The 18,616-nt window shown below is 38.3% G+C and overlaps 1 protein-coding gene across 1 annotated transcript in view; it reads right to left on the bottom strand.

Annotated features, from left to right (window-relative positions):
• The window catches only part of LOC138740350 (zinc finger MYM-type protein 3-like), an 86,712-nt gene that overhangs the window by 38,570 nt on the left and 29,526 nt on the right, over positions 1–18,616 (bottom strand). Inside the window, exons 5-11 of the mRNA XM_069892879.1 lie at positions 17,395–17,713; positions 12,020–12,179; positions 10,081–10,293; positions 8,516–8,666; positions 6,031–6,146; positions 3,714–3,800; positions 3,367–3,517 (exon numbers count right to left, since the gene is read on the bottom strand). Coding sequence (XP_069748980.1) covers positions 3,367–3,517; positions 3,714–3,800; positions 6,031–6,146; positions 8,516–8,666; positions 10,081–10,293; positions 12,020–12,179; positions 17,395–17,713 — 1,197 coding nt within the window. The remainder of the gene's footprint in view (positions 1–3,366; positions 3,518–3,713; positions 3,801–6,030; positions 6,147–8,515; positions 8,667–10,080; positions 10,294–12,019; positions 12,180–17,394; positions 17,714–18,616) is intronic.

The raw sequence follows: 18,616 nt of genomic DNA, 5'->3' as shown, positions 1-18,616 counted from the left end.
ACCAGGTACTGTAAGTTACTGTGAGGGGAGCTGGACAAAGCGGCAACTCTTTCTCTGCCTTACGGGAGGCAAAACTCAAAGGATTTCAAGTATATTACATTCTAAATGTAGTATTACATGACAATAATGGAACCTTTAACCTTTGGCATGAGTAATTGAGCAAAGTGTCAATAAACAAGATGAAGCAAACCTGGAATCAATGATACACAAGTCACAGACCATTGAGTAAATTCCAAAACCAAGAGCAAAGCTGAACAGAATGCATCAAATCATACAGCAAATAAATGAACCAATGAGCACGACGTCAGAGTGCACAAATGGAAAAACATTTTTCTTGTAAGGTTTTAGAATGCAAGGAAATGAGGGCATAGACTTAAACGAGGAGACTAAATGGGCAACAGAGTTCAGAAGTTAGAACAAAAGGATCCAACTATGAAAAATTGCTGGAATAATAGTTCTGCCAGTTAAGTTCAGTCATGATTGCTCCGTGGGAAGCCTTACTAGTGGTGCACATAACGTAGTATGAAGGACAGCTCATCAGGGCAAAATATGATGCTGCAGTCTTTGTACAATCATTTTGCAGGACCCGGCTGGTGAAGCTCAGAAAATGGGAAAGACAGCACAAAAATAAAATGTCTTAATGGACCACAAGGATAATGAACTATAATGCAATCAAACAGGATAGCATTCCCTTGACCAACATAGTCTCAGTACTAAGAGCAGATCAAAAAAAATGGAATACATTCATGACAAGGACAATAAGCTTCAGAAGGAAAGATATTGCAACAAGATTCAAATATCTGGGTGCGGTAAAAGCTACGGCTACATTGCCAGTTGCGAAAATTGAATTGTGGATTCAGGACATACAAGCACTTTTTAAAGAGAGTCAATGGATATGCTAAATACTGAACTGTCAATGTCATCTTATCTGTCACTGAATGGTGTAAGAGTATAAGTGGATGGGACAAGAAATAAAATAGTTGAGTAGAAAGCAAAATAAGAGGAAAAACAGTGGGAAACTAGACCAAAGGTAGACAGCAGCAGCATGCAGGTAGGGAGAAGAGGAGGAAAGCCTAGATGTAAAGGCTGTTGTACAGTTCTTCAAATTTAAAAAAGGCTTTTACGCTTTATATTGGAGATATGGGTTTAAGACACATTTCCTTACTCTGCAATTAGATCTCAGACAAAGAGGAATGGGGATGACAAAAGAAAGTAAATGCTCCATTAAATTTACCAAAACTCAAAATGCAGTAGTACAGCAAAAGGAGGACGAAAGGAAATTAATTCTACAAAATATTTGTTAGAGAAAGTAAGTGTCTAAATGGTATAAAAAATATTAACATGGGAGAAAAATCTTTAACAAGGAAAAGAAAATTCTAAGATTGCCTTCTTCACAGTGGCATTCTCATATGAGGACTTCATAATGCCTTCTTCTGGGTATCCATCCCATAGGATGATGGTGGTCCCTATCAGTCAGTTTGTGAGGTTTGACATGTGCATCCTGGAGAGGCTATACAAGACTGATCCTTGACAGGCACAGTTTGCCACATTCTTGGCAGGTGAGGCCTGGAGGTACAGCAGGGACAGGAACTCTGTTGCCTCTTTGAGCTTGTCCACACCTTTTCTGATGGTGCCCCTCCATTGTGAGGGACTTTGAGCCAAATCCTCCCATATTGACGGGGAAATGTCAGCTTTCTTAATGGCTCCTGTGCAGAACATCCTTGTACCGTTGTCGCTGGCCTCTTCGTTTTCGGGTACAACTGGACAGTTGGCTGTACAAGATATCCTTGGCCAGTCTTCTGTCAGGCATTCTGACAACATGTCCTGCCCAGTGCAGTTGGGCTGACATCATCAAGATTGAAGCTGCTGCATTCTGGCTCGAGAAAGGACCTCAGTATTGGAGACTTTGTCTCACCAGGTGATCTTCACCAGAGAACGCAGATGACGCTGCTGCAGTTGGTCAAGCTGATATAAGTGACTCTGATATGGACACCATATCTCACATCCATAGAGCAAGGCTGATATGACAATGGCCCTGTACACCTTGCACTTGGTGACAACCTGATGTTCTGTAACCTAACCCAAATTTCAGCCGACCAAAGGCAATGCGGGCCTTTCTGGTTCTTGACTCAATCTCTACATCTAGAGCAGCTGAGGATATTATTGTGTTGCCCGGTAGTAAAACTTGTTGACAGCATTGAGACGAGTGTCATCGAGGTTCTTCATAGCTCGACCCAAGGGCCGGTTGGTACAAAACTTCTGTCTTTTTCAGGCTGACTGTCAATCCAAAGCTCTTGGCAGCACTAGCAAAGTGACTGGTGATCTCCTGCAAGTTTTCAAGAGAGTGGACAACCAGTACACAGTCATCTGCAAACTGTAGCTCTTGCACCACCATGTCCCTGACTTTTGATTTTGCTCTGTCTTGTGAGGTTGAGGAGCCAGCCATCAGCCCTCATTTGTAGGAAGACCCCTAACTTTATTTCTGATGTGGCATCCTGAAGGACAGCAGCAAAGAATAGTTCAAACAGAGTAGGAGGCAAAACACAACCCTGTTTTACACTACTGCTGATGGGAAATGTGTCTGGCAACTCACCACGCCTATTGATGTGACCTTCCATACCTCCGTCAAACTGACAGATGATGTTGATTAGGCTGGGGGTGGGGGGGCGCAACCGAAATTTGGTAAGAGCTTCACAGGCCATTTCTACCAACAGTGTCAAATGCTTTGGTTAGATCAACAAATGTAACAGAGACTTCTCTGCTTCTCAAGACTTTTCACTGAGCTGGTTCAGAGATCATCATATCCACTGTACTATGACCTATTCAAAAGCCACAATGGTTTTTAGGAAGGATGTTGTCATTGATGTTTGACACCAAATGTCTAAGGATGATCTTCACGAGACATTTTCTCAACTGACAGAATAGAGATGCCAAGATAATTGTTGCAATCTCTCTCGTCTCCCTTGATCTTGTAGATGGACACAATTAATGCATCTTTGAGGTCTTGTGGTAGTTTTGCAGCTCCCCACAACTTTGTGAACAGCTGGTGCAGGCACGATGCCAATGTGTTAGCAGAATTTTAAGACTGCCTTCTTCACAGTGGCCTTCTCATGTAAGACTTCATAATGTGAGAGATTAATGTATTCAGTTTAGTGGGTTGACATGGAAAAAAAAATTAATGGGAATGGACACAGGAGTAAGAGATTGAGTGGGAATTTATGCACTCAAGACAAAGGAAAGGGAACCTATATTGGACTATTTACAGATATTACCACTTGGAAAGCTTCACCCCTTGCAGCACATATCATCAAAATTATAATAATCCTTCATCTGCAATGGAACTGTTCTATTACTCTGGGATCATACCTTCACTACAGAAATTCTTTTCTACTCCCGAAAACTTAATTTTCTCGTGCAGAATCTTTTCTTGTTTGCAATATTCACAGATCGAAACGACACCATGTAGTCGCTTATAATCTTCACAGCATACTTTGCAACAAAACTGCCGAATGCTCCCCTTAAATAAAAATAAAGGTTCAAAAATCAATGCTCCCAAGGAAATTAATCAGAACTTCCGTCATGACTGTATTTGGCAGAATGAAACTTCATATGAATGCCAAAAAATAAACATGATCAATCTTTTATCCAAATGTTTGATATATTATCCTCTCTTTTACATTGTACACATATGGAGTGTACCATCAATGCCTTACCTGCCAGTCCAGTATTTCTGGTTTCCCACTGAAAATATTGTGGCAATAGGTGCAATTAAGTTGGATGCTGCCTTCAGGACTTGTTTGCTGCAAAAACAAGTTTTCAAAATTATGGGAAAATAAAGCACCTATACGAGTACCCCAAGGATGAAATTTACGATTCATTCATAGATGCCTTAATTCAAGGATCTAAAGACTGAAATTCATCACCAAGATCCCATGATCTAAAATAGCCACTCTCAACTTTTTTTTGGCTATGGTCCCTTTAGGACTCTGCTCAAAGTTGATGCCCCCTCAACCCCATGAAGCAGTCAAGCTTAATTGGTTTCTCCCATATTTCTCTAACAACTACACAAAAAAATATTTTATATTAGTCCATGCCCCTTCCCCTTTAATTTTCTGTGGCCCCCTGTTGAGAATCATTGGTTTAAAATATTAATTACAATCATAAACAACTATGCCCTGATCTGTAAATCATTTGCTGCTATTGTATGTCTCAATCAATACATTGAACACGCATCAGTCCAGTGGCCAAAAGCATCTCTGAAAAATGTACATCACTGTTGATAGTTTACTTGGGCATCATTTTATCCCTAAACACCAGAGATAGTAAAGCCCATTTCCATTCATCTATAAATTGTAGATTTTAATCTTGTTCTTGGATAGTTAAGAGGATTTTAAAATTCTGAAATCCCCATTTCATATATCACATGACATACAAGTTGATCTGAGTCCAGATCAACTCTGAACAATCCCATCTATCTCCTCATCTCACTTATTTCCCAGTAACTTGTTCTCATTTACATGCCAATCAACTCCCTGATTCTACATCCACCACTGGCAAATTACCATTGGCAATTAACCGACCAATAAGCACATCTTTGCAATGTTTATGGTCTCAGGGAAAACCTAAAGCCATGGGAAGAACATGCAACACACACAGAAGTCAGGATAGGACCAAGGTCAACTGGAGCTTGGAGCAACACCACTAACTTCTGCACAGAGTCAGCTCTACAAAACATTCAGTTAAGAAAAATGAACTCTCAATTAAAAAAAAAAATCACCAGCCAAAAATCTGAGATATGGGATGAAATTTGCCCTCAGAATTTATGAGGGTGGAAAAAAGTAAATAAATACTTCTTTTCAACTCATATTTTGATGCATGCAAAGATGACACAAACCTCCCCACTAACACATGAACTCAAGAAACAGAAGCCACAAAGAAATTTATAAAGTACTTGAACAGGATATCAAAAATCAAGAATTGATCTCTCAGGCATTTTTTTAAAATTTACACTACAAATAGTTGGGCTGATATCCAAAAACAAGGATCAAACAAATAGTCATACTGTCGGGGCTGATCGTGGCCACAAAAATTAGTAAACACTGCATCCATTTTATACCAAAACAAACCAAGCAAAATGATCTCAGTAATTCCAGGAGTGCATGTGATATATCTCAGCTCAGTTTAATAAAAAAGGTCACTGATCATCTATGTTATTTCAATTTCACATTCAATGACTGCCTGACCTGCTGACCATTTCTACATTCTGTTTTTACTTAGCAATTGTGCATTTCCTCAAATAAATTAGATTTTTAAAAATACTAACAAATGCAGAAGTTAAATCTAGAATTTCACAGAAAACCAAGTACAGAAACGAAACAGAGGACAAATGGAATGGAGACAAAGGAAATATTCCTTTTGAACAGGTGATATTAAAAATCTTAAGGAATGCAAATTCACTAATTATGAGAGGTTGTTTAAGAATAATTAGCCTCGATAGATCAAAAAATTATTGAATTTTGTTAATTATCTACTTAATCTAATGGTAGTGCCCCATCTTCAAGCATTTCCTTAAACTTACTGTCATCTATGAAATTGAATTACCTTTTAAATATCTTCTTCTTCCAATAACTATGGAACCTGATGCCACCTCGCAACTGATATGCTTCACATTATGAAACTTTGTTGATTTTGTTTTATTTCAACAAAAGAACTCAAACGAAAATCAACTGATCTGTTCTCTCCTCAGAAGTAGTCATTTCTACCATCTTCTGTTTGCTTGAGATTCCATGCAACTTCAGTTTGTGCTTTTAAGCTTTAATTGTGAAAACCTTGGTGTATTTTCTCAAAGAGGCAAGAATGATACATTGTGTACAGCAAGTTGCCAATTTCATTTATCAGCAAAAATCAAGCGGATACAAAAATATTGCTGTTAAAATAAGAACTAGTTCCTACATAACACTTCAAGGAAATATTCTATCTAAATAATAGATTTCATATGAATTTTTTAAATACAAAAGCACAGAAATTTACCTGAAAATTAGTCCAACAGTTTGGGCTACAAAACTGATGCACAACTCGATCAGTCATGTTATAATAAACACGCTCCAAAAGATTCTTTTTACAAAATCTACATTTGGTCTTGGGTCCTGTCAATTAAAAAAAATATATCAATTCAATTTGGTCGAAATAGGCATAGAAGAGCAATACTGCTTATCCAATTCAAAAATGCAGGTTCACCTATTGCATCAAGTATAAACTTATTACCCAAAATCCATTTAAACACACATTAGTGTAGAGAGTACATCAAACAGAATTTAAATAGATAATATGAATATACAAGGAATATCTCCTTTTAACTGCTAGTTTTTGCATTTGCTGAACAAAGTAGAAGGGGGATGAGTGCCAGAGCAGATAGTGGAGTGGTGGATGAAAAAGATATTAAGCCTACAGAAAGAGACAGGAATGAGTTATGCCAATGTAAGTCAAAGAAGCCATTATGAGTTTGATTATCAAGAATAAAAAAAGAACGAGACATCACACATACCCAGATTGCCAAAATCAACTGCTTGGAACATCCAGTACCCTCTCAGAAATTGCAAAGGGACTGGTAGGCCAAGGAAGACCTCCATGGCTGATGACAGAAGAATTCTCATCATAATGAAGAAAAATCCCAAACACGTGTCCGACAGATCAAAAACACCCCTCAGCAGGTGTGGATGTGTCAATGACTACTGTCCACAGAAGACTTCATGAACAGAAATACAGAGGCTATACTGCAAGATTCAAATTACAACTTAACCACAAAAACAGGGTGGCCAGATTACAGTTTGCCAAGAGTATTTAAAAGAGACTGCAGAATTCTGGAAAAGTTTTGTGGCCGATGAGACCAAGATTAACCTTTATCAGGAGTGATGGTGAGCAAAGTGTGGAGGCATAAAGTAACTGTCCAAGATGCAAAGTATACCACCTCATCTTTGAAACATGGAGGTGGGGTGTTATGGTCTAGGCATGTATGGCTGCCACAGGTATTGGTGCACCTATCTTAATTGATGATATAGCAGCTGATGGCAGTAGCAAAATGAATTCTGAGGTGCATGGAAACATCTTATCTGCTCAGATTTGAGCAAATTCATCTTTCAGCAAGACAATGATATCAAACATATTGCAAAGGCAACAAAAGAATTTTTCAAAACAAGAAGATGGACAATCATTGAATGGCCAAGTCAGTCACGCAACCCAAATCCAATAAAGGATGCCTTCCACACACTGAAGGGGAGAAATCCCTGAAACAAGCAGGAGCTATAAATGGCTGCAGTAGAGGCCTGAAATGGCATCATCAGAGAAGAATCTCAGCACCTGGTGATGACTATGAATCACAGACTTCGAGTAGACATTTCATGCAAAGGGAAATGCAACAAAGTACTAAACATGACTACTTTAATAGACATATCATTGCTAAATTCCAAACATTACGGGTGGCCTAAAAAGAGGGGACTATGTCTCAAAAGTGCTGTAATTTATGCATGGTCAAACCAAAATGTATAAAAATATCCCTAAATAAAATCTGGAATGTGCATTTTAAAATCAATTGTTTGATTGCAAATTTAAAACTGTGAAGCACAGGGGACAAATAAAGGAAAAAATGTCTTTGCCCCAAACATTATGGACATCAGGGACTGATTTGGGATAGTCTACATGGTTTTGTGCATGGTAGGCCATATTTAACCAATCTTAAAGAGTTTGGAGTTACCAGGAATGTTGATGAAGGAAAGACTGTGAATGTTTTCTGCATAGACTTTAGTGAGGCCTTTGATAAGGTCCCACATAGGAGGTTAGTGAGGAAGGTTCAAATGCTCAGTATTCATGGTGAGGTAGTAAACTGGAGAGTGGTAGTGGACGATTGCCACTCTGGAAGCTTGTGACTGGTGGTGTGCCTCAAGGATCAGTGCAGCGTGTATTGTTGTTTGTCATCTCTATCAATGATCTGGATGATAGTGTGGCAAACTGAATAAGCAGGTTCACAGATGACACAAGGATCAAACATGTAGTGGACAGTGAAGAAGGTTTTCAAGGATCAAGTGCAAAATTTGGCTGCAAAATGGCAGATGAAATTTAATGCAGACAAGTGTGAGGTGTTGCATTTTGGAAGGACAAGGTAGGTCATATACAGTAATCGGCAGGGCACAGAGGAGTGCAGTAGAACAGAAGAATCTGGGAATATAGATACATAATTTTCTGAAAGTGGTGTCACAGTTAGATAGGGTAGTAAAGAGAGCTTTTGACACATTGGCCTTAATAAATGAAAGTATTTAGTATTGTAATTGGGATGTCATGGTAAAGTACAAAACATCGATGAGGCAAAATCTGGCATATTGTGTGGAGTTTTGATTACCTAAATACAGGAAATTTGTAAATAAAATTGAAAGAATGGAAATCAAAAGCTACATTATTTAACAGCAACATCATTCCTCACAGCAACACGTTGAGCAAAAGACAGACATTAAAATATCCATACCTATTGTTCCAGATTGTTTCACCTTATGTGAGGTAATGCAACAAAGTGAACAAAAGAAGCCCATCTTCCCAGTGGTATCCACATTCGCTATCATGTCGAAGTTCTTACCCAAAGTCTTGCACCAAGCACAAGGAAGCACTTTAGTGTTTTTCTGAGTAGTGGAGAGATTTAAGAATATTGTCAAATAATTGATTATTCATAATTACAAAATAAATTGGGATAATGGTCAATATTAATTTGTTGGAGGTTATAAAAATACGTAGTGATAAAGATGAGTGGCATAACTGTGTGGCTATTTGCATTTCTTCTTGCTTGCCCAACATCTCAAATGCCTGCAGATCGTTTAACTGCAGTAAATTGCTCCTTGTGCATAGATAGTTGAAAATTTGCAGGGACTGTGGGGTGAATCAAAGAATATCTTGTAAGGATGGTGTAGGTGGATGCTTGGTTGGAGCAGAATCCAAGGATGAAAGGGCTATAATTCCCAATGGGCTGACCCATCTCCTCAAAAAAACCTTTCAGCAAAACTATAATTGGTCTTAATTACACAGTTAATGCACCAACGTAGGCTTCTGCCAAAAAAAATCCCTAGTTTTATTTTAATAGAGACAAAGCTTTGTCCACACAGGTGAGTGAGTGCAAGTACCTGTAAAACTTTGATCACCTTGTATGAAAGTAGTTCTATCTTGGAGAGGCAAACTGCTCCAAACACACTTTGGTATTACAAGCTTGTGTCTAACTTCACCCTCACTTGTTTTGCTTTCTGCATTCTTCAAAAACAATTCCATGATTGGGAACATTAAACTGAATGAAAAATCATACTTTCAAACTTGTGGTAACCAGAATGAATGCTCTGAGGAAATCTGCAAATATTCAAGACAGTGTCAAACGCACCAAAGGCTTAAAATACACCACCACCCATCAGCTGTTTGTGGCATTGGTGCTGAATGGTCACTGAATAAATGAACATGTGTATCATTAACTTTTACCAAAATGCTAAATTCCTAATTAATTTTTCCCCTATTCAAACAATGACTTTAGCATGATTAGGTTTTTATATTTCTACCATTACTTTGATTCAATTAGGAGTTGGGAAATAAAACTGGGGGTTGTGGGGAGTGGGGGAAGGAGAGAAAATCAGGTCTCAAACTATCAACAGTTAAAATGTTGTGCATGTAACCGATTAACATGAGTGCTAAATTGAGTCAAATGCAAGTGGAAAACAGTTAGAACAATGTCAGAGCATTTTGGATAAGATATTGAACTCACACATCATAAATTAACTGAAACATTTTAAGAACAAAAACTTTACCATGTCCTTGTTAATGCAACTATTGAAATGAAAACAGACTTAGTTCAGTCTGCAGGTGACACACTGCTTTGAAACAACAGAAGTACTCCCTTCTAACAAGGATTTGGCACCTGAACTTCAAGTCTGGGAACAGTCAGTTGCCAGCCAAGTTGCCCAAGTTTTTAAAAAAAAGTCTATAAAGAAACGTAAAAGTTTATTCTTGGGAAAATAAACAAAAGGGATGTGGGCAATAGAGAAATGAAGACAACATTACCTTCTTGTACATATTCAAACACCCTGTGTTGCAGAACCTCCTTTGTTGGCCTTCATGATATAAATATTGAAGCATAAATCCTCGGTTATAAAAATAAACCCCACAATTATCACAACAGTTGGTCTTCAGGCCATTGCTTGCTCTAAACTTGCTGAAACATGCATTGCTGCACAGCCGATGGACCACATTTTCATTACTGACTTCATGTTGAATCTAGAAGCAAGAGCCACAAGTTTTGTATTGTGAATGAAATGTACAAGGACTTGTGTACCACTGTTCTAGGAAGTAAAATATTGCCTAGCTTACCCATGGTCTTACGAGTCACGTCTTGAGTTCTGAGCATTGCTAATCTACTTGGATTGCTTTACTAATGAGCAAATATCCCAGAGAATTGTGCCTTTGATAACAAGTGCTGACCTTTGTGTAATGATGCAAATAGGCCAAATATTCTCCACTATTCAATAGCCGCCACACCTCAAAAAACACAGTTGACAGCAGTTTAAATTTACTAAATTCAATGAAACTAAGTTAACATCAAATTATTTAGTCCATACTAAATTAATTTGTGAGGAATATGATAAAACAATACATATTTCATGGACAGCCCGTCAATTGGCGACTTTGGGATGGCAAAAGATATTCATCTTCATTTCTGGAAACTGTATTCACACACTGCCTTACTTAATCCATAAGCAACAAAGCAAATTGTCTCAGAGATTCTCGAGGAGCCATGTAAATTTGAACCAAGTAATGAGATGTATTGTACTCCGATAAGCAAGCCTGTTGTAGTAATTTATTTTCTATTTAATTCAAAGGGTTCAGGCAGGTATACACCCAGAACCATGAGAGTCTAATTTAAAAGTGATCAACAGTGACAATTTCAGGCACAATAATGCAAAATTTGGGGTTTAGGAGAATATATTATCAAGCCTGAGCAGTGTTAAGGAAGACAGTTAAATGTCGCAACATGCAGCAACTTACCATATTTGACAGCATATGAAACCCCCTCCCCATTTCAGCAGGAAGATTAAGAAAAAACGATTTATGGGTAAGTTGGCGAATCGGTTCCTCCAGCACCTCTTGTGCTGCTGGCGGGGGGCTGCCATGTCAGCCTTCTCACCAGGGGAAATGAGCAGCGGTGACTCTGGAAAGCACAGGCCACCTGAGGGAAGGTGGCCCACAAAGCTGCAGCACCTCTGCAGGCTTCTTGAAGCTGGGCGAGTAGACAGCAACCTGTTCGATTACAACTTCACAAACAAGACCCAGGGGGTATTTTTCAGCCAATTTTTTTGGGGGGGGGGGGAAGTAGGTCTTCTATGCTGTCAAGTATGGTAATACCTTGGTTGCCAAGTGTATCATTCAGCATCTCATTGAAGAATGTCTTTGGAGGAAAAGTACAAATCCACAATCTTTGCAAGGTTATTATTACACAGCAATCTTCCATCTCACCTTCAGATACTCAAGTGCAGGCTATAGGAGTCATTTATCTATTAGGCTATTAATAAATTTGCATCAGAGCTCAAAAGAGCCCAGTCGTTGATAAAAGAATTTCTGAATATTCATCCACCCTCATTATATCCATAATAATGGCAGCACCTCAAACACTCAGGAATTCATGGATGTAGAGGAAGGTAAGAATTGGGAAAAAAGTCTGCTACAGAAAGCAACATTTCCTCAAGCATCCTACCTGCAAATGTGATTTGGTTGAAGAGATTAGTATATCTGCCTCCACAAATTGAGCGCAAACATAAACAGCACTATTTAATTCTGATATTTTGAAAGATCAACTTTCCCCTTGTGAATTTATGGCATGGAAATTCATCAGAACAGGAGAGAGAAACTATTTACATTTAAACAAAATATAATCTGTTCCTGTATTGTAACTTTATGCATCAGAAATAACAAAGTATATAGTTAAACCAGAGATGTCAAAACACACCTTTCCCTTTTTATTGCAGATACTGCATCTTGATTCATCTGATGATGGTTTAAGGAGCTTGGCCTCATAAAGTGACAGACATGTGGCATTGCAAAATTCCTGGAAAGCCTGGCTGGATCCAGCCTGTGCCACCACCAATTCCTTTGTATTCAAAATATCTCTGGAATTAAAAAGAGCAGTATATTAAATTTTATTGTCTTCTCTCAAACCTAAAAAAAAATTTAGATTACAGGATTCAAGTAAATAATGTCTTCATCATGGACAATGAACTGAGAAGTCCAAGATTCATTATTGGCATGTACACAAAATATACAAAATCTTTCTCCTTTATTGAGACTAGAACAAACAGGGAAGTTTTAAAACAAAACAGGTTTATCCAAATCATTATGAGAACATATTACAAAGGGAAAGAAAGCTACAAAAAAAACCCCAGCAAGAGTTAGAAAACAGCAGAAAATATAAAGATGAACACCACAGATAATTGTCAAGTTTATTTATCATCCAATTGTACATATACAATATGACAAAATAGCATTCTCTGGTCCTCTGTGAAACACACAGAGTCAAATGACACATGCACAGTACTTTTATACTATATTGAAATAAACAAACATTTTTGTTAGTTGAGTTATGGAAGATTTATATGAGCAGTTTCTAAGTCATTCAGCAGTCTCACCGCCCTTGGGAAGCAGCTGCTTCTTAGCTTGGTAGTTCCGGCTCTGATACTCCTGGATCTCTTTCACAACAAGAGTAGCTGACAGATGCTGTGCAAGGGTGGGAGGGGTCGTCACTGATTTTGTGAGCCCTCTTCAGACAACAATCCTGTAAAATCCCATCGGTAAGGGTGAGGGAGACACCAGCGATACTCTCTGCTGCTCTTGTAGTCCTATGGATTGTTTTCTGATCTGATGATCTTGGGCAACTGTGATACAGCTGGTCAGGACACTCTTGATAGAGCTCCCATAGAAAATTTGCCAGGATGGTGGCTGGTAGCCTCGCTCATCTTAGTCTTCTCAAGAAGTGCAGTCATTGTTGTGTCTTATTGACAAGAAAAATGTTAGGATAGGTCACTTCTTGAGTGGACTGTTACATCTCAAACCAGCAACAACAGAAGATACAATTCAAAAGGATTACATTTTAATTCTATATTTATTAATGACTATTAACAATATGTCTTAACACAATTAACCCCACTATAAGTATCTATGGCAAATATACAGACATCATACACTTTGAAACCGTGCGTATGTGAAAAACCCAGACCATTATTCTGCATCCAATATTCAAAAAAAGAAAAAACCCCAGGTCAGTCAGTTAAGTAAGTCAGTCCAATAAAAACAGTCCACAGAATTCAAATTCAAAGTTCAATGTCCCAGTTCAGTTCTTTAACAGATAATAAAGGATGTTGTATTGAACGTTGGAGAGAGAAATAACTGATATTGCGTTGCAGTAAACTTACAAATCCTCACTTATGAGGGATGTGCATTTCACATAGCTCTCCAGCTGCCCTCTGCCACTCCAACTGCAGCTCTCTGCTTCATAGCTGGATTCTCCCTTTGTTCTCGAAAGTTCCAAGCAACTGATGGGTCAGCACTCAGCTATACCATAAGCACAGAATTCTTTGCAGAAATCCATCCTTTGTAATGATAGTCCATGGTTCATAACTTCCAAAAAAAAACTTGGTGTTCTCTATGCTCTCCACGACTGAGCTATTAATGTGTAGTGAGGGTAGTCGACCCTGGTGCTCCTGAAGTCCAATCATCTCCACTTTGTCCACGTTGAAACTTGGTTGTTATTCTCACACTATTTCATGAGATTTTCCAACTCTTCTCTGTAGTGCAACTTGTTGTTGTTGCTGATTGAGCCAACTACTGTCATGTCGTCTGCAAACTTGATGACTCTGTTGGAGTTGGATCTGGCGTTGCAGTGTGTGAGCAGGAATGGGCTGAGCACACAGCTCTGAGGTGCACCAATACTCAACATTCTACTGCCAACCCAGATAATCTGTGGTCTTTCCATTAGGAAGTTGAGAATTCAGTTAGAGAGGGTTGTTGAGTCCCAGTAAGGACAACTTCTCCACGAGCCTCTGGGGTATGACTGTATTAAACATCGAGCTGAAGTCAATGAACAGCAGCCTGGCATAGCCAGTGTTGTTCTCCAGGTGGAACATGATGGAGTGGAGGGACAAGAATATTCACAGTATTCAGAATAAAATTGCAGACTCAAAACTAGAAACAATCACAAAGCCTTCATATACTTTGGAAAGACACCAACATTCCTGATATTTTCACAACAGAGGAAAACAAAAAAAGAGGTTGCAGCTTTATGGTGAAGTTTATTGTCTAGTTAAATGAACAGAAAGGCTTGTAAAACCTTCACAACAGTTAATAAAATGTAAAATATTTTTTGACATCAAAAGGTACAAGAATAAAATTACTCCACTAATATAAATGGGTTAATTTCAAACTAAGATATAAAGCAAGGGTGGCCAGACTGCAGTCCCTGGGACAACTATGGCCCATTATCCATTTTTAAAATGGTCCAGGGTAAAAATAAAGTGGAACATGGCCCACATAGTCTCTAACAATAAATTGCACTATGTACATTGTACGTCATAGATGTCGCAGTCATTTTGAACACGAGACCGATAGTTGCAAAGTTATTCATTGATGAAAATGTCAATCTCAGTTGAAAAAAGTTTAGTTCAGTTTATTAAACATGGTGGAACCAAAAAGACAGCAAATAGCAAGGGATACCAAAAATTTCAGACTTGATGGATAAATGAATACTCTGATCCAAGTCAAGGGGAAGTGTGCTTGCCTGATTTGAATTGTATCTGTTAACTTTAATAATCTATCTACAGATTTACACATTGTATCATAATCATTAAGGTGGACACTTGGACCATGAACTGTATTCACTGAGAGTTGTGGAGGAATGTTGAGATGACCTTGTCCCTTTCTTGATCTTTTCTCCTGTTCTTATTTTTCCTCTGCTTTTTGAATAAATTTTAAAGTTTTATTGTATTCATTTAAATGAAAGAGCAGAGTAGCCTACTATAATATGTGAGTAGATCAATAAACTACTGTAATGTCAACAGTTCATTACTGTCATATACAGTCCAACTCCGATTATTGGAAATGGTCAGGACTGGGCCCATTTCGGATAAACTTTTTTTTGGAGAACTGGTCATTTTTTAAAAACAGCCCAGTAACAACAACAAATCACTTGTTTATAGTTGTATAAACATTATTACAACAAGGTATGGCTTTTTAAGCATTAAAATAAAGTTTAATTCTCACCAAAAAAAATGTTGGCCACTGTCGATCACCGACACTTCCCCACCACAGCCCTGCTTGTGCTGGGAGCCCGAGGTCTACTGCTGCCGGCGCCGGGGGCCCAAGGTCCCCAGTCACTTCTGCTCTGAAATTTTTTTCGGATAAATGAGGATTTCTGAGAATCCGATATCGGATAATCAGAGTTGTGCTGTAGTTAATTTGATAGAAAATGAATTTTCAATAGTACAGGAGTTTATGGTCTAAATACACCATTTTTCTTGCAGTGTTATGAATTGAAAACTGCTGGGCTTAATCTTGTTTGGCCCGTGACTCTTTGTATTTTTCTTTTTCAACCAGAAAGGTTTGGCCTCCCCGATATGAACAGTCGTGAAAGGTGGATAAAGTTAACATTGGAAATATACAGCTGCAAAGTCCTGATAATTCTGAATTCCAATACATGGGATCAATCTCAATACTCATTTCAGTAGTGACCGCAGAATTGGAGTTGCTCCCACTTAAACTGAAAGCTTCATCCTATTTAAAGCACTTAAAAAATTTATCATAGTAGAGTTTCCAAATTGATTCCTATCAACATGGCCACAGTATTTGCTATCCAATGAAGGATACAGTCAGGGTAGAAATAATAATACTTAAAAAATCTTTTTTAGTCTACACCTAGTTAATACAATTTAAGATTATTATATTCTGAAATGTCATGTAGTGGACCAGTAGCAGCCAATTCTGCTGTGGCCACCCAGTCGTAGTTTATCATCTATGAACTATGCAGCATTCACTGGGTTTCTGCATTCAGGTCATTCATTTTATCCATCATGTAAACATGTCTATCTTATTATTTCCCAAACCAATATCTATTGGCCTAATTCAGGCAATTCTTTATTCCCAACTTGAAATTTAAACATGCAGAACACTTAAAAGTTAAATACAAATCCCCAGCATTCATTAGGACTTTCCAAAAATTACAATTATTTTGTCACAAAAAATCTGACCACTTCTGCCATGCTTCATTAGAATAAGAAAACCTTTACATGTAGTTCTCTTTTTATTGAAGAAACCACATGATGGCATTCTCCTTTACACAAACTACTTTTTCCCCAATTTTTTACCCCCCCCCCAAAACTTGTGTGCAAAATATTTACAAAGCAATTCCAATCAAGTCTTTTCACTTTCAGATGTGTCTGTTAGAATTTTAGTATTCTTTGTCACATTTATTTATTGTCAAGAGTACATACATGACATCACATATAACCTTAAGATTCTTTTTTCCTGTGGCCCAGACAGAATTGCCACTTATTGGTAGTGCAAAAAAAACCTGTACTCAATAAAGAAATGTATACAAACTGATTGCACTATAGAGAGAGTTAAAAAAAAAGTAATACATCCCTGAGTTTGTGGCTGAGGAGTCTGATAGTGGAGGGGTAGTATTAATCACAAGAAATTCATTTAAAAATCAAATTCCATGTGCTAAATCACTAAACTCTAGAATCCCTGGATTATGAGAAGCGAAATTATGCAAAAAAAAAAACAAAAACTGTGACGCTGCCAGAGATGCTGAAATGTCAGTGCTGTCATGAACCTGGGGAGAAGACAGAGCACTCCTCTGCAGGGTGCAACCTCCCAGTCCTGAGGCCAACGGCTCCATATAGGCTTTAAGTGGCTTGTTAAAGGACTTGACAGGTGTATTTATTTAAAATCCTATGAGCACAGTGCCAGTGCTGGCAGTGGCCTCAAGGAGTTGCAACTCCAAGGGAGCAGTGGACCAGCACAAGCACCAGAAACACCCCACACCCCCCCCCCCCCCACCTTGAGAAGTATAGGCATTGGAGATGACCCTACACGATGGTGACCATGGCAGTGGACCAGTGAGAGGCTCATAGCTCACACAGGCTATGGGATGTTGGCAACTTTCAGTTGAAAGACCTAAACAAGCTGCAAGCAATTAGGATTTCTCTCTCCATATCTTTATTTCAATAAGTGAAGGCACACACAGACTGTATTGCAAATAGATCTCTTGTGTAAGTGTCACGATGGCGACTTTAGCTTGAATCAAAACTGCGCACAAACTAATTTATTACTCACTTGTTGCAGAAAGTGCAAATCTTGAGCGATGATGGTTTCTGAGAATAGGTTGTGAGACAGGAAGAAGAGCAAAAGAGTTGAGGTGCTCCTTTTCTCTGGTATGCAGTTTGCCCCTTTTGCAGTGGCTTTTTGCAGTTAGCACACGTTACTTTCACCAGGGACCGTGAAGACCTTTGAGGCCGAGGAGTTGGAGCTTGAACTTCGGCTTGGGCTTGGGCCTGAGCTGCTTGTAGAGATAATCTTGTGGTGCGTCTTGGCCGCCGTGAAACATAATCATCCTCCTGCTTAATGTTGTTTGTCATGGTGGAATTATCCTTGGCTGGAAAGAAAAACAAAAGAAAGCAACACAAATAGAATACTACAGCGTAAACACTTTTTTAATGCTTTTTCAAGCAACACATCATTTTAAAACACTACCATTTCTTCAAACAATCCAGATTCAAGTCCATTCTGAACATCTGAGCTTCTTCAGTCTACTGCTTGTAAGCATCTCTCCAATTAGCCTCTGAACAATTTAATTTTCAAACAGATCAACCACAGCACAAAACACCTAAAATACATTTGAGACCCCAGAATAAATTAATGCAGAAAGTAATTTTATGTTGATAAAAAAAGTTAATGAACACTGCCTAGAGGAGATACAAATGACTCCTTCCCTAATTGATTAAGGTCAAACATGGGGAAATATGCAAGAATATTGAGCCTGCAACAATATTCTCAGTCCAATTACTGGATGCTAAAACCTTTGCATTCAGCAAACCTTGCCCAGTACATTTCACTTTATTCAAGGTCACCATACCCTTCTCTCTCATGTGATTAGAATCTAGAGTCCTTTCAATGTATCTATACCATTTTCTAAATCACACTAATAGTGCCCTTCAAAACTAATTGAGAAGATAAATACAAGACATCCTCTCTTTTTCCATTATTCCCACAGAGACTTTGCAAGTTAACTGGAAATTTAAGTGGCAAGAAGAGCACCAGGAATTTGTGGCTTGAAAAGCCTTATTGCAAATCTACGATCTAAAATGCGCTGCTTGACTTGAAAGTACTGAATTCAACCAGTTTTAAACTAGAGCACTAATGTAAATTTAAAAAATATACAGATCAATTTAAAAAAAACATTTTTGGGGTGGCGGTGGGAGAGAAGAAGAAATCACACCTGCACTCCTCTCACTACAATTGGTACAGTTAAATAATGGGCCCAACAAGAACAGCAGAA

The sequence above is a fragment of the Narcine bancroftii genome, chromosome 8 (assembly GCF_036971445.1).
Source record: "Narcine bancroftii isolate sNarBan1 chromosome 8, sNarBan1.hap1, whole genome shotgun sequence".
Lineage (NCBI taxonomy): Eukaryota > Metazoa > Chordata > Chondrichthyes > Torpediniformes > Narcinidae > Narcine > Narcine bancroftii.
Note: the sequence above shows the minus strand (reverse complement) of the source record. Positions and strands in the feature narration are given on the sequence as shown.